Below are 16,223 nucleotides of genomic sequence, written 5' to 3'. Positions count from 1 at the left end.
TAGGAGTTCAACCCCTAGGCCTAGTAAAAGGCAAGACTGAGGTGGACCAAAGTCCAAGACACAGGAGAGAGCAAGTCTAAGATAATATTTGAAGTGAGGAAACTCTACAGGATTTGTATTTATATATTGAAGGGAATCTGAGAGGATCAGTAAGCTGAAGACTAATGCTATGTACAAGCATGTGGAACATTAATAAGTATGAATGGTTCATAAGTAAATGAAACTCAGAGATGAACAGAGTAAAAGGATCAATAAGCAAGGTGTAAATAGAGATAACCAAAGTCCAGAGTTAAGGAGATTACCATCAGGGGATAGACACTGAATTAAGGTTTGAGGTGATGGCAAGCAATAGAAAGTTGATAGCAGGTGATAGCAGGTGATAGCAGGTGATAGCAGATGATAGAAAATAATAGAAATTTGATAGTAAGTTGATAGCAGGTGATAGCAAGTGATAGTAAGTTGGTGACAAGTGATAGCAGGTGATAGCAAGTTGGTGCCAAGTGATAGCAAGCAAGTTGGTGACCTCAGATAGCAATATTGGATTTGTGTACTCAAGCAAGAACAGGCCGGGAAAGATTAGGTCACAAATTCATGAGATCTCAACAGATTACAAAGATTGGACCAGTAGCAGAATCAGAATGATGGAGAACACAAGTTTTATTAAGACCATTAAGCATGAGGAGCACCTTTGTATATTCACCAGAAGCAAGTCATAGTATATAATAGCAAGTTAGTGATAAGTGACAGCAGGTGATAGCAGGTTGGTGACAGGTGATAGCAAGTTGGTGACAGATGATAGCAGGTGTCATATCCCGTATTCCGGACCTACATCCAACAATGGACCCCCTGTCCATGTTCTTTATCTGTCCAGATCTCTGTACCTTTGCATATCTACACATCCGGATCTGAAATCTGAACACCCAATCTAATATCTAGTTATCAGGATCTCCGGATCTGACTTTGCTTTATATCTGAAGCCAAACCTTAAATCAGTGCCCATCCCCTTATGGTAATCACCTGTCTCCGGTCTTTGGTTATCTCTGTGTCCATTTTGCTTATTGATCCTTGTATGAGTTTCATCTCCGAGTTCATTTCCCTATGATTCATTTCTCTTACTAATACATTTCGACATGCTTGTACAATAGCCTTACCCCTCTGCTTACTGATCTGCACAGACTTGTCTCTATATAAACTCCTGTAGATACTCCTGTATTTCCTCAGTCTGAATATCATATTAGTCCTCGCACTAGATCTCACTCTAAGTCCTCATACTAGTTCTTTCCTTCTAAATATCCACCTGAGGGAGCTCCACTCATCTGATCCTCTGATCCTCTATTCCTCTGAGTTTCCAGAAGTTTCTCCGGATCTTTCCTGTGGTCCTCCAGACCTATTCTGCTTCAGACTTTGTCCTTGGCAGCCTTTCCTCTGTTTGCTTCTACTCAGGATGTGTCCTGAGAGTAGCCATTATACATATCCATATCAGGACAAAACCTCCATTGTAATTTCCGGAAGTTCCTCCAGAACTTTCCCACACTCCTCCAGAAGTTACTTACACTCATCCAAAAAGTATTTCCAAATTTTCCCGCGCTCCTTCGGAACCCACACTCCTCCAGAAGTTACTTACACTCATCTGGAAAGTATTTCCAAAGTTTCTCGCGGACTTCCTTAGACTTTCTCTGGACATCATTCTGAAATTAAGGGCACAGTGCACAAGCTGAAGCTGTTACGCACTCAAATAGATCTGTTATACGGAGCCCTAAGAGGGGCGTTGTCCGCTAATGTTCGTGACGTAACCGGTATGGCAAGTGAGACTGGCGACGACAAGTTGGCAGTGATCACAGTATGCGCGTGTCACGTGACTTCTAAGATGGATGTCTTTGAAGTCGCTCAAAGTAAGGACAGTCTTGTCCAAACGATGAGGTCGATTGAGGTAGACTTAGTCATGATGAGCAACTAAGAAAAGATACTAGAGACTGAAGCTTTTAGGAGGCTTCAGAGGGAAGTATGTTCCAGGGAAGATTGAGTAGATTCAAGTTAGAGAATCTAGTACAAGGTGACCGACTACTTATACTAAGTGGAGAGGGTTAAGGGCAAGGCTACCGCGCAGTAGGTAAGGGTAAAGGGGAAACGAGAATGGTATAGGTGCGTTGGCAACAGAGCCGGGTGAGTGGTGGATGGTCGAATGCAGAATGAGACTGAGAAACGTTGGAACGGACCAACGGTAAGAATACAACGTGCGGGAATCCGCAGTCAGAAGGGAACAGAAAGGGAAAGCCACATTGGTGGCATGAGTCGGACCGAGTCATAGGTGCGGGACCACATTGGTGGTCGAATCAAGGGAGGAACGTGCATGCATGTGCATAGAGGCGGGCGATGCGAGGGACGGGAATGGTCCCAAGGATCCGGTCAATGGAAAGTCGGTAAAGGAGGGCGAGCCAGTAGATGGTGAGGGCGAGGATGAAGGGAAAATGATAGGGGGGCCACGTGACCGATGTTACTTGTAACAGAAGCCAAGCCCCTCGGAATCAGTCCTACCTTTGTGTACGGTCTTAACAGCAGGTAGTGCTGCCGTGGTCCGGTTCGGTCCGGTTCAGAGGGTCCTGGACGAGAACCGAGAACCGGACCACAGAGAACAGTTCTCTGTGGTCCGGTTCAGTTTTTTTCTGGTCCGAACTCGAACCGAACCTGAAAATTTTCAGTGGCGAGCATGAAAAAAAAAACATTGAAATACTAGTTTACACATTGAGTAGCTACTCCAATGACATGGCTACATACCCCTCTCTGCCTCTGTAGCCGCTGATCCAAGAGCTAACTGATTTGATCTATACAAATGGTGAGAATGAAATAAAACACAATAACAACCAATGCTTACCGTGGGGAATGTGAACCTGCGGCGTCTGATCCAGACAAGCAATTTGAAGTAAGCTGCCGGTTAACCGCCATTAGGATGTGATTTCACTGGCGGAAAAAGGTGGTAAAATGTTAGTTTCCCTGCTGTGTGAATGACACGACTTTTACTCGAGCATATTAGCGAAAGCTCATTCAAGTCCCAATGTACGACCTCGGCTTTGTATGCGGTGTGCTTGCGGTCGGATCCTAGATGGTATTTTAGTATACGCCTTTGCGGGTTAGTACGGCTGCGGCTCCTACCCCTCCACTGTGACTTGAGCAATCCGTAGACTATTGGTTGCTTTTTGACCAAGTTTTGCAGCGGATCTATCGTTTCGACATCGTCGGGGTATATTTGGAAGGTTGTCAAGTGATAAATGGTGCCAGGATATGTTTTGGTGCTTGATGACGTGTTTGAGATGTGGGTGGAGAGGGTGGCGTTGGGGTAGAGTGGCGAGGCGTATCACAGCTCGATGGCATGTCTTCTGGAGGAGAAGGGGGGTGGGCAGTAGATTAGCGTGCGTGTCTTTGCCGTTCCTAGGGATCCCCTCTGTTCTCTTGTCGAGTTGTCGCAGAATATTGGTTTGAAAGCGGGGTGAGAGACAGCGGGCAAGAGACAGAGGGTGAGAGACAGTGGGCGAGAGCAGCCAGCGGGCATGTGAGACAGTGAGCGAGAGACAGTGGGTGAGTGAGACACGGCGAGCCAGCCAGCAAAAGCCAGCCGGCAAGAACAGCAAGTGAGTGAGAGGGGATGCAGTGAGGTGGCAGGCATCAACATAGGCGCAGGTAGCGTGGTGTGTGATGGGTTGTGCGCTGGTAGCGATGAGTGCTGGCCCTCAAGGGAGCCATCAGCATTCAGAGTACAAATCATAATATGCACCTCTGCAGCATAGTGCAAGACACAATCCCTCCAAAATCCACCTTGATCACGCCTAATATATCCACCTCCAGTAAAAGGTAGTCTTGCGCAGTGTTGTAGCCGGTCCTCAATGAACAGAACCTCCTGTTATAGAGGTGAGTTGGTGAGAGACTTGAGAGTTTAATTAGTTAGTGCTTACCTTTGAAAAGGCTAAATGTAGCTTGATTAATCAACAACGTGAATCCCGAAGACAACAGTCTGATGTCGAGGCAGATGTTGTCGAAGTCGAAGTCAATAAGGGTTCGGAATGGTTCGGGAAGGCCGAACCAGAACTGGACCGTTTGGGAAGACCTAGAACCGAGAACCGTTTTCCAGTCCGGTTCTAGCTGGCGCAAGAACCATGGACCGAACCGCGGAGAACTGGACCAAAAGTCCGGTTCAAACCATGGTTCTGGACCGGACCGCGGCAGCACTAACAGCAGGTAATAGCAAGTTGGTGACAGATGATGGTGATAGCAAGTTGGTTACAAGTTGATAGCAGGTGGTAGCAGGTGGCAGCAAGTTAGTGACAAGTGATAGCAGGTGATAGCAAGTTAGAGACAGATGATAGCAGATGATAGCAAGTTGGTGATAACTAATAGCAGGTGGTGGAAAGTTGGTGACAAGTGATAGCAGGTGATAGCAAGTTGGTAACAGATAATAGCAGGTGATAGCAGGTGATAGCAAGTTGGTAACAAGTGATAGCAAGTGATAGTAAGTGATAGCAGGTTGGTGACAACTAATAGCAGGTGGTAGAAAGTAATAGCAGGTGATAGCAAGTTGGTGACAGGTGATAGCAAGTTGGTAACAAGTGTAGCAGGTGAGTTGGTGACAAGTGATAGCAGGTGTTAGCAAGTTAGATACAGATGATAGCAGGTGATAGCAAGTTGGTGACAACATGATAGCAGGTGGTAGCAGGTGGGAGCAAGTTAGTGACAAGTGATAGCAGGTGATAGCAAGTTGGTAACAAGTGATAGCAAGTGATAGTAAGTGATAGCAGGTTGGTGACAACTAATAGCAGGTGGTAGAAAGTAATAGCAGGTGATAGCAAGTTGGTGACAACACGATAGCAGGTGGTAGCAGGTGGGAGCAAGTTAGTGACAAGTGATAGCAGGTGATAGCAAGTTGGTGACAACACGATAGCAGGTGGTAGCAGGTGGGAGCAAGTTAGTGACAAGTGATAGCAAGTGATAGTAAGTGATAGCAGGTTGGTGACAACTAATAGCAGGTGGTAGAAAGTAATAGCAGGTGATAGCAAGTTGGTGACAGGTGATAGCAAGTTGGTAACAAGTGTAGCAGGTGAGTTGGTGACAAGTGATAGCAGGTGATAGCAAGTTAGATACAGATGATAGCAGGTGATAGCAAGTTGGTGACAACATGATAGCAGGTGGTAGAAAGTAATAGCAGGTGATAGCAAGTTGGTGACAGGTGATAGCAAGTTGGTAACAAGTGTAGCAGGTGAGTTGGTGACAAGTGATAGCAGGTGTTAGCAAGTTAGATACAGATGATAGCAGGTGATAGCAAGTTGGTGACAACATGATAGCAGGTGGTAGCAGGTGGGAGCAAGTTAGTGACAAGTGATAGCAGGTGATAGCAAGTTAGATACAGATGATAGCAGATGATAGCAAGTTGGTGACAAGGGAGCAAGTTAGTGACAAGTGATAGCAGGTGATAGCAAGTTGGTGACAAGTGATAGCAGGTGGTAGCAAGTGATAGCAAGTTAGTGATAGGTGATAGCAAGTGGTAGCAAGTTGGTGATAGGTGATAGCAGGTGATAGCAGGTGGCAGCAGGTATAGCAAGTGTATACCAGGACATCATAAAATTCAATCACAGGACTTGCGTACAAAAGGAAACGCAGATAGGAAACGCGGACGAAGAAAGATCGGGTCATAAAAGGGTGAGATCTGGACCGATGGGGAAGATCAGAGGGGCGGCGGAAAGAGAAGGACGGAGGACATGAGATTCATCAAGAGCGCGAAGGACAAGGAGGGGAAATGAAAGACAGGGGCAGCCGGGACGCCCCCATGGCAGGAGGGACATAAGGGGTAGGGAAGAGAAGGGCGTGATGAGCGCGGCTAAGAGCCACAAACTTTTGCAGGTGATCGCTTGAGACGGACTGGACATATGAGTGGTCAACCGCATACCCCCTTGCAACCTCCCCCTGGTGCCCACTCTGCTCGTCAAAGTAGTGTTCTAAGTCAAGATCAGATACAAGACGTTTGCAGTTCTTGCGCATGACGCCAATAAGAAGGTGCCGAATGTCGGCCAGGCCCATGGGATGACCCAGTCCACCCTCGGAGACTGGTCTACCGGTATGGGCGATAAGGATGTCGGAGAAGTCATCCGAGTCCCATGGCCCATGCAGCCCGTTAAACAGATGTTCTTCATATCCAGCGGAAGACTGAAAGTCTTGCCCATCGGAGCTGAGGTAGAGAGCGAGCACGGCTAAAGTCTTTGAGACAAAGGTCAGTTAGGGTTCGGACATGTGACAAAGGTGGTCAGAACCTTTGGGACGAACGTGAGGTACGCTATCATCAGCTGAGCAGCTTCTGGAGGCATGCTCCGAGAAATGACCCGCTCCTTCTCCTGGTTGGTCTGAGTTTTGTTATAGCGCGACACGAAGTTCAAATGGCCGGAGAACCAGTAGACGTTCCTAGGGTGAATGTTGGTGTTTTTCCAGGACATGATGGCAAGCTCGGTGCCTCGAGCAGGCTGTCCAGAGCCCAGATGATAGAGAAGAAAAAGCTTCTGAAGGCAGTCCTCGCAATCCTTCATCCAGCGCCTGACTTGGCCCTGGTGCCACACCACGCCGCTAGAGTTGTGCGACGCGACAAAACGCTTAGAGAAAGTCGACATCATTTCTTTCATCAACGCTGATCCATGCTCCCAGAACCGGTTCCTTCTGTCGGATAGAAATGAGTAGTCCTGATCAAGGCAACTCAAATCATCGTAAATGTGCTCCTGATCGATGTTCGGTAAAGCAGCCCCCAATAGCACAACTTCATACAGCTGAACCTTTGTCTCCTCCATGAGGATGCGGTACAGATTTACGACGTCGGCAATAGCAATAAGTCGTCCATCAAAACTGAGAGCGGAGCCTTCAAGATCTGCCCACATCATTCGGGGAAGCAGGGACGTGTTGGCAGTGACAAACGAGAGAAAATGTCCTATCTCCAGCAGGTCGCCAAAAAGATTCATGCAATCATCCCGGAGCCACCTGTGGACTTCTTCAATCAGACTGTTCGTCGAGTCAAGTCAGCCATCAGTCAAAGACAAGAGAGGGGTAACACGCACGCCTGTGGATTGTTCTCCAAAATCAAAGTGGGAGCGTTTTCGAACAACAGACAAATCTGATAGAAAGCCGCGGCTCTCAAACACCATCTCAACTCGCTCATAAATGGATTTATGTGGATGGGATCCAGTATTTGACCGGAAAGCTTGACGCAGCTGAAGATGAGAAAGAGCTTGCCTGGGCATTCAAGAGGCGTCGTAGGCGGATACAGTGTCGTTAGCAGTACCATTGCCAGCTCATGGGAAGCTGAATGAGCGGCCTGGCGTTCGTCCATGCTGATAAGAAGTTGCTTGCTACGGCGCTGTATATTGCTCGCCAGAGCTACCTTTCGAACCGTGGAGTTGCTGGCACGTTTGAGATGACCGTCCTTTGCTCGACATACAAATGCGATCAACTTGGCAAATGTTGCCACGTAGCGGTGGACCGTTTGCTTTCGCATCGGTGCTTTGAAGGGTCGATTATTGAGGTCATGGCTGGGTCATGGCACCATCAGCCAAGAATGAATGGATAGAGGGAAAAAACGCACAGAGATTTTGTGGTGTTGACAGCCCGCAGTATCCGAGTCTTTCGAAATGCATTCTCATCGGTCAGCAGCTTGATTATCTCGCCAAAATAACGCTGAAAACACGGCAGGATGCCGGTCAACTCGCCTTCATCTCTCTCAGGCATCTTTACCCACTCCACGATATCAGAAGGCGACTCATCCTTGATCACCTCCAGCCAGTTATACTTGGCCAGAAAAGGGTTCAGGTGAGCTCTGTCCATAGGCGGTCCCAAACGTCCCTTGTGCAGAACGCGGTGCTGCTCGTAGAAGGATTCCACCTGGTCGAGCAAATCTTGAGACCCTGGTGGAGCTGCATGTAGTGCAGGAGGAGAGTCAGGGACGACTACCGGGTACTTTATTTGCATGCTGGCATAAAGAGCCTGCACAGTGCAGCTCTTCCAATTGTTGCGAGTGAGATGACGGTTGTTGTGAGTTCGGATACGCTGCTCTGAGGTGGTGGCGAAGCAGCAGCCCTGAAACGTGCACATATATCCTTCTTGATAGGGGATCCCGGGAACAACGGGGCTGGCATTGTCCCAGTCCTCGAAGATGTCCGACTCATGAAGTTTGTAGGCCTCCAACGCCGAGATCTGTTCGGCGGTAAGCGCGGGCACGTCGTGATGCTTCTGTCGGTGGGAAGAGAGACATTTAGTGGAGATACCGATCTCACAAATTATGCATATAAGTAACCCGAGGGGTTTATATATGACGCAGGCAACCATATTCAGAAATGCCGAGGTGAAGATGGACGGGTGACCGTAGGGAATAGCAAATATGCCCTTGCTATCAGCAGGCTGCGGACCAAAGACTCGAATGTCGGCTGGGTCTGCGTCGAGAGTTGATTTAGCGTCTCGAACGCAGGAAGAAATATAAGTGACACTGACTCAGAACGGTCTCGATCCTTGCTGGTGCTGGCTTAGCCCCGGGATCAACCTTTGTGAATTGAGACGGAGGTGGCGCAGTGACCTCGAAGTTATCGTCTTCGTTTGGACTCTGTACCACGTGCTGTGCAAAGGCTGCCGTCGACAGCTGCCGATGAGAGGGTTGCAGGCCCCGATCAGCCGAGCCCTGAGTGCTCGACTCCACGATCAAATTGTTGGGATGAGTCCGTGTAACAGGGATGGCAGGAGGGGAGGATTCAGGAAAGGTGAGTGGAGTATACGAGTTTCTTAAAAATGATGACGAAGCCATTTCGTAGTCTTCATCTACAGGTGCCAGTAAAGAGTCGTCAATAACGTCCTCTTCATACATCTGGTCTTCAGTGTCCTCTTCCTCAGGCTCACTTTCTTCATCATCATCCTCGAGATCACTCTCTTGTTTAATTGCCTGCGTCCGAAAGTTAGATCGCCTACACCCCAAACTGCTGGCATGTACCCACACGTGTTTTGACCCACTTGGTCACCAAAACCATGTGGTTTAGAGTCTTCGTTCTCGTCCCATGATTGTAAATCTTTGCATAAGTCGCAAAAGCTTGAAGACACGCTGGGCATTGGAAAGTGCCATCGTCCCGGCGGGCAACAACAGCAGGTACGTTGGGATGCTCGAAGAACTTGAACCGGCAGTACGCCGAATGTAATTGCACACGATGAGATTCCAAATTGCTAACATCTATGCAGCAAATGCTACAATGACCGTTGCTCTCCGCCATCTTCGCAGGTAGATTGTTTGGGAAGAAAACGAAGTGGTGTCGTGTCGTCTTCAGGTTTGGAAGCAAACCTGGCATTTACGTATCGTTGGGGCTGAGATGCATGCCTTTATTTACGTCTACTGAAACTTACAAGCCTCACCTTCATATATGACATAAGTATTAATCCGCTTCGGCGCACCAATCGCATGGCTGCAAACCACAGCGATCAGCACAGAAATTTATGAGCGGCATCGCGCTGATGCAGCTTTGGTGGGTACAGGTACGGCGTGGGGTAGCCGCACCGCAGAGACTCTCAACTCCTAATGCACAACGCTCGCGTGTTAAACATTCGCCGGAATCGTCTATAATCGCGTACGCAGTGCATTTCGAACGACGACGATATATGCGCTGTCATTTATCTGCTCACGTTTCAAGATCACACCCATCATATCAATATAATGCGCGCGACGTACCCATCAGGTAGAAGAAACGACACCGGCAAGTCATCAAAGTCCTCCTTCGACTATTTCCCGCCAGCAGAAGGAGGCGAACGAAGTCCTGTGGCCCGGCGTGGGCAGTGGTGGAAAGCTGGAAACTGGTGAGAGGTGAAGAACGTAAGGCGTCTGAACCTGAGTTCAGTGATATGGGATGAAAGAATAACCACTAATAGATTATTTTTTGGCTCATCGCGGTATAACCATCCAGCACGCCACTATGTACATGGGATGATTGTCAATAAGTACATTGAGGCGGAGTGAAGAGCGACAAACTCGGCCAGGCGAACCCACGCCCTGGCTCAAGTTCAGAGTTGGAACCCTTGTTCACCTGACGAAAACGCTTCGGACTGCTCCAAGTGCATCGGCACTCAATCCGAGTACGTCGATGAGAGCTTCGCGTTCATCATGGGAGCCGCTTTGGGGATGCGCATCTGACAATGGACCTTGCTCTTGAGGAATGCTTTGTAGGTGCATTGAGACTCTGGACGCATGCATTCAGATTTGTGCGGTAACGGTACTCGATGGTGGTGTAACTAGTCTTTAAGCGACTAATGACAACGGCGCTTGCGATCTGAGTGCTATGTGCGAATGATCCAGAGCCGAACGTAAGAGTAGTTGGACTAGGGAAAGGAGAGGAAGGAGTCGAAGACCAGAAGTAAGCCTGGCAGCCCCGCGTTTTTTTTTGTGCTTTACTTTGCCTGCATAATAGCTCCAGAGAATGGGTCTGTGATATTCCGTGAATAAACAGCTAGCGATACAAATATAGACTACGCATACCTGAGGCGGAGCTAATCAGCATCATGACCGAAGAAACGGACTCAACGGATGAGATGCTCATCCTGGGTGATTTCTCATCTGCAGAACTGGAAGAAACTGAGGCAGAGCTAAGAGTGGGTAATACATGAAGGGAGTTCATGTCGAGCATAGTCTGCGGAGATGTGGCGTGTCTCGGAGAGGGCAAGGCACTTGAGTCAACGCCCGAGCAACGTAAAGGACGTAGACGGGAGGTCTCATACGCGACTTCTGCAGGCGGGGCTGGCATCTGTGTCACAAGCGGTGGAGGCGAGCTCTCATAGCTGGCACTGCGAGGTGGTGGGATCTGCAGGTAAATGCATGAACTGAATAAAATATCCGAGCGAGTTGCGCGCGTGCCGTGCCGTTATAGCGAACTGCGATGTCCTCCAATGTCGCATTAACAAGATATCCAAAGATGTGACTCGGGTCTCTGCCGTCTTCACGGTTGTATCAATAAAATCTCCTGTTGCGATTGTGTCAACATACCTCCGCCTTTAGTCAATTCCCTGTTTCCTTTATTCCAGGGCTCCAACTGAGCGTAACCTCGTCGTTGAGATGAAGGATATGCGCCTGTATCAAAGTAGACACTGCCTTCGAATTCGTAGCCAGTTGAACCATTCTTGATGATACCCCGAACGAATTCAACCACTTCCGGAACGTGTTCTGCAACGCGGATGACGGTTTTTTGGTAACGGTCACGAAGCTGCTCCCACCTCAGGCAGCAGTTCTCAGTACTATTAATATTATACTCTCTTGTCGCTGATGTCGGTTGATAGTGTTGGAACCATAAATCCAAAGGGTTGATAGAGGGCTGACTTCCGTTTTTGACTTTGCTTTGGAAGAATCTCGGTAGATGATGGCAGTTCATTGGAGACTTAGATGCGCATTCGCCAGGAGGAATGGCGCAAGGATAGATAGACGATGGTGATCGGAGGAGCTGAGGCGGAGAAAAGGCTGCATGCGCAAGTTGGTATGAGTTAGGGATGGTTTTAGGTGTCGACAGGTGCTTACAGGTTCGTTCCTGTAATGCTAATACCTGCCAATACTCGGTTAACAGTAACTGATATAGAGTCTTGCATTACGAGCATATCCCAAAGTAAAAGTTCCCACGTGCATGCATGCTCAATCAAACTAAAGATGTCTATCGGCACATACTCTTTAGCCAGTGGTCGGGACCCAGAATCATCCTATGCCAATTCTTCTACATATGAGATTAATGATCGCTCAACTCCAAGCCCAGGTCTCCAAGAAAGTAGCCACGACGAGTATACCCCCACTCGTGTGTCTACCCGGGAATCCGCGTCTATCATCTTCACCACCCCTACACATCGCTCAGCTTCTGCAGGCCTCTCTTCAAAAACTCGTAAGGCACTCGAGAAGTTATATGACCACAACTATGGCGCCCGTCACTGTCTCGTAACGTCGTCAGCGGCCTACCTGGTGACTGTAGCCCATGCCGTTCAACGTGCGAGCAAGTCTGATCTTGTGGGTAATTTCATTACCTATGAAATGCTCAATGTTAATAATTTCTTTAGTTGACACTCTATGAATATTGTCTTGGCTTAGATTTGAGATCATTCCATGTTGACAGCAGACGAAATATGTTCTATCGTATGACACATTTCTTGCGTGCGCTGTTGACGCTGACATTAATCTGCAGTGTCACCCCACTTGCATAGTATATTTGATGCTGGTCACTGGTTTCTCCTGCCGGATACAGGCACACTGAGGAAAGTCCATGACTACGTGAAAGACGCTGTTGCATTAAGGGCAAACTCCCAGTCTAGTAAAGGCACGAAACATTTCTGGTTAGAGGTAGGCACTTGTTCTGTGGTATCGCATGCCTGCAACAATATTTACTTTTCCGCAGTGGAATCTCAACAATAAAACACCGTACACGTTCATACCATTGCCTGGCACAGGATGCCCACGCATCTCATGCGAAATTGGTGGTGGAGTTTGGGAAGATCACTCTTATCCTTACCAAGGCCTCCCATTGCTTGAGTGTCATATTGCACCTCCCTTTGCCATCATAAACGCAGGCCCTAAGTGCACAAGGAATCACATCAATCAGATCGTCCGCGAGTATTGTTCGCAACAGACGAGTGAGTTTCGGAAGGAACTTGAAGAACGACTTACACTTTTGTGTAATACATGGGCCCTTTTCGAGGATGCGAAGAAAGATGCGAAGGTTTGGGAGGTAGAAAAGAGGGGTAAGAGGAAGAGGGACCGCGATGACGAGGACATAGAGAATCTTTCTCGAGGGAGCAAACGTACCACACGGTCGCAAGCACGCTCTGCGCATGATGGTACGCCGAAGTCTGATCTACCCAGTAATCAAGCAAGAGATAAGCCTCCACCACCGGGCGCTCGCAAACGCAAATTGTCTTCCAGTTTACGCGGAGCCGCTCTTACCGATGACGCAGTCTTTCACCTTGAAAAACGACAGAAGAGGGTCGACTTGCGCACACGAGTCCGGCGCTGGGTCACGGAGTCATCCCGAGCCTCATCACTAGACCCAGAGCCTTATGCCTGATCAATCTCATACCTGGTGTTGCGCATTATTGTTTTACCAGTCAAAGCCCTCGATGCGGGCGTTCATCAATAGGGGGATCACATCGTCATCTAAGACCTTATAGAGGAAAGAATACTTCGTGATCATGCTTTATGATGCGGAAGACGATACTAGTACTCACACTCAAACTTTGAGGGGACATGGAACACAGGCCAGAAAGCCTTAATTTGCGCCCTATTTTAGCTATCAAGGTCGTTTTATTCACTGAGTCGTGTCATTCCCAATGGTACCCTTCAGGGCGTTCAGTTAATCCACACGTCGAGTACATCTAGATTGCTGGTTTCATTTACTAGAAAATTGAAATGAACACTCGTGACTATTATGGAGCAGAGGCGAACTCGACCCGTCTTGGGCTTCTCGCTCGCTCGTCACGACGCATGGACGATCCTCTTGCGCATGGTGGACCCACCTCGACACGCACGAGCTCAGGCTATGGCGCGACATACTCTTCCACACTGTCATGGTCAGCGTCGATGACGTGTTCTGTGCGTCGAAGATCCAGCAGCATGTGCGTGCGTTGTTGCGCCTCATGAATGGTGGATTTGAGGATGAGCTGGAGATATTTCATAATATGATACCGTGAATTAAATATACCCTGTTCATGTTCCATCTGTCCTCCATATTCCGTAGTATGATAAAGAGGCGATACTACGAGCTTTCCCGAGCTGATCATCAGCATCTCCCAAATTCGGCTCGAAGATTTGCACAATTCATGTGGTTTGAAACTGAGCAACATAGGGTTGGGCATCACTGATACCCCTACCGGTGACAAGACATACATACATTTAGATGTACACAGCAGTTGACTACGAGTGGGGCCTGACCACTACCAAGCCCTCAGCGACGATAAAAGCTGACGAACCAAAATGCTGCGTAGAGCAACAAATCATAATCGTAATCTCTTCGCAGGATCAACGAGCCTCCGAGAAAAAGCATCATGGCACTGATAACGAGTCACCTCTCCCCTGAAAAATGGGGACATCAGAAAATGACACTAGAGGTGAACAACAGATTTACCTAGGAGCATGAACTGCGACAACACTACTACCCAACACTTATGGCATTAGGAGCAGCTTTGCACAAGTCATCAGACAACATCCATGCGGAAAGAAGACTGATTTGTTCATTCCGCGCTTTGTGAATATCGTGGATGAGGTGGCTGTCGAAAATCAGTGCTCATATTAAAGCTTCTTGAAGGAATGGGCGTACGTCGAGAGCGGTGACAAGGGGAGGGAGAAGTTGAAGAGTTTCAAGGGAGTCTAAGCGAGGACAGTGTCGACTGATCAAGTCTAGGGCGGGGCGCAACGAGTTCGGTGCTGTTTCACCGGTGGGGCGGAGGTAGAGCTCGAGAAGAGTGTGACTTATTTTGAATTATATATCCGCCTGCAGTACCTATGACAGCGTCACCGAGGGATCGGGATCGAGAATATAGCAGAGAATAGACATACTCTTCGGCCTAACTTGTAAACATGGAGCTAAAGAGCATGGTCATGCCTTACCACACAGCCCGACAACACAGCTCGCGCTTGGTAAAGATCTGCAGGGTATAAGCTCAATATTCATGCGAGTATCAGTCTGGAACTGGCTCTTCAACAGTAAACCATGCAAGCGATCAATGAAACGAAGGAGCTTCGAGTAAACGTCCGACCCATTGGCTAACGGAAATTTGGTGAGAACAGCTATCGACCGGCAAAAATCACGATTAACCCTTGTCTCCTCATTTGCGAGCACTCAGCGTCATGTTCAGATAGAGCTCTGCCAGCCAATCATGGAATACGGGACTCTCTCCGCCTTTCTCATCGATTAGATACTCGATATAACAAGTAGACATGGTGGGGTCAATCTTCTCGAGGTAATCTGTTACTTGAGTTTAATGTCGTCAGATGTAGATATCTTGGGTAAGACAAACGATCGTCAGCAAGGAACTAGACAAATTATACAGACAAGTGTCACCTCGAAAGCCGTATCACAGTCGTTTCCAAGATCCAGCGGGAAGACTCAAATACTCGGCGTCGACGTACTTGGGACCAAGTTTTGGCAGGTAAGGATCGAGCATTGTCTCTCATGTCCGCTTCCTTCTCGTTTGACCCTGGGCAAGGTCATTGGTTTGCAAGCATAATCAAGTAAAAGACATCAATGCTCACTGGTGCAGAAGATTATGAGCCTTAGCATGCATCTGTTTTCCATTGTAGAGATGTATCAGCTCTGCGAATGTCTGAGACAATTGGTAAATGCTACGTTTGAGTTGTGTACGGTTTGACGCACCTCTCGTGCCCGAAGCTCCTCTGATACCTCACACCAATTGGCCAATTGACAAAGTGCACCGAGGATGGCCGGTTGAGTCACAAGATACTAAGACTTGACGAGCGCTGTGTCCACAATCTGTGCAAACCGCACAAGCTGCTCCGGAGTCGACAGAGGCAAAGGGATGTTTGGCGATGCAAACAATTATTCGGTCGACGTCTCGGAGAGGAGAAGCCACTAGCGAGACTGAGCAGGTGCAATGTGTACTGCCGCGAGTCACCGCCTGCGAATTTGGGATGATGATAGGTAAGATATCACCATAGAGCGTCCACTGACCAGCTGAAGTCATCTAGAAAGTTTATTGACGTGACAAATCAACGAAGACAAGATGCCTGACTGACCTTTTGTTTCATGGCTCGGCGTGCGTACGTGCCATTCGCAAAATATGCCCACTCGCCCACGATGCCCTGACTCCCCAGGCGGGCGCGGTGCAAATTTGAACACGTTTGCGTTGCTGCAGCGGGTCTGCCGCACGCTCCGTACCATTACCGGTGACAACGCGGCTGCTAGTACTGCTGGGCTTGCCAGGTCGAGGTCGGCCTTTCTTTGGCAAGCCGTCCGAGGTCAGGACACCCGGAGTAAGGTTTGACACGCAATTTCGCGAAAGCAACAAGCAAGAGTCGATGCAGAAGATTTCGATTCTCGTTGTGTACGTCATCAGATATTCAATGAAAAATGATATTGGCATATAAAGAATTATAATGTAAAACTGCTATAATAAGTCTAATAATGATACATCAAATTGTCAAGCTTTATATTGTAGGATAGACATGCAGGACTTTCAAATATGCAAGATGAACT

The 16,223-nt window shown here is 48.2% G+C and overlaps 4 protein-coding genes across 4 annotated transcripts; 1 reads left to right on the top strand and 3 right to left on the bottom strand.

Annotated features, from left to right (window-relative positions):
• Window positions 1-6,299: 6,299 nt before the first annotated feature.
• On the bottom strand, window positions 6,300-6,590 carry F5147DRAFT_556252 (uncharacterized protein; the record flags this gene model as incomplete). The annotated part of the gene is made up of 1 exon (XM_041430511.1): window positions 6,300-6,590. A coding segment is annotated over one exon (291 nt), but the record flags the coding sequence as incomplete, so codon positions are not given.
• Window positions 6,591-10,151: 3,561 nt separating this feature from the next.
• On the bottom strand, window positions 10,152-11,411 carry F5147DRAFT_779674 (uncharacterized protein; the record flags this gene model as incomplete). The annotated part of the gene is made up of 5 exons (XM_041442327.1): window positions 10,152-10,368; window positions 10,442-10,472; window positions 10,526-10,847; window positions 10,919-10,980; window positions 11,030-11,411. The coding sequence occupies 5 exons, from the start codon at window positions 11,409-11,411 to the stop codon at window positions 10,152-10,154; spliced, it is 1,014 nt and encodes a 337-aa protein (XP_041286803.1).
• Window positions 11,412-11,680: 269 nt separating this feature from the next.
• F5147DRAFT_779673 (uncharacterized protein) lies at window positions 11,681-13,079 on the top strand (the record flags this gene model as incomplete). Its single annotated transcript, XM_041442326.1, has 4 exons — window positions 11,681-12,028; window positions 12,079-12,154; window positions 12,204-12,358; window positions 12,414-13,079. The coding sequence occupies 4 exons, from the start codon at window positions 11,681-11,683 to the stop codon at window positions 13,077-13,079; spliced, it is 1,245 nt and encodes a 414-aa protein (XP_041286802.1).
• A 1,215-nt stretch (window positions 13,080-14,294) lies between these two features.
• F5147DRAFT_585945 (uncharacterized protein) lies at window positions 14,295-14,982 on the bottom strand (the record flags this gene model as incomplete). Its single annotated transcript, XM_041431899.1, has 3 exons — window positions 14,295-14,478; window positions 14,623-14,797; window positions 14,850-14,982. Coding segments are annotated over 3 exons (492 nt in total), but the record flags the coding sequence as incomplete, so codon positions are not given.
• Window positions 14,983-16,223: the final 1,241 nt, after the last annotated feature.

The sequence above is a fragment of the Suillus discolor genome, assembly GCF_016758755.1.
Source record: "Suillus discolor strain FC423 chromosome Unknown F5147scaffold_91, whole genome shotgun sequence".
NCBI classification, from domain to species: domain Eukaryota; kingdom Fungi; phylum Basidiomycota; class Agaricomycetes; order Boletales; family Suillaceae; genus Suillus; species Suillus discolor.
This window is presented reverse-complemented; position numbering and strand designations above follow the sequence as displayed.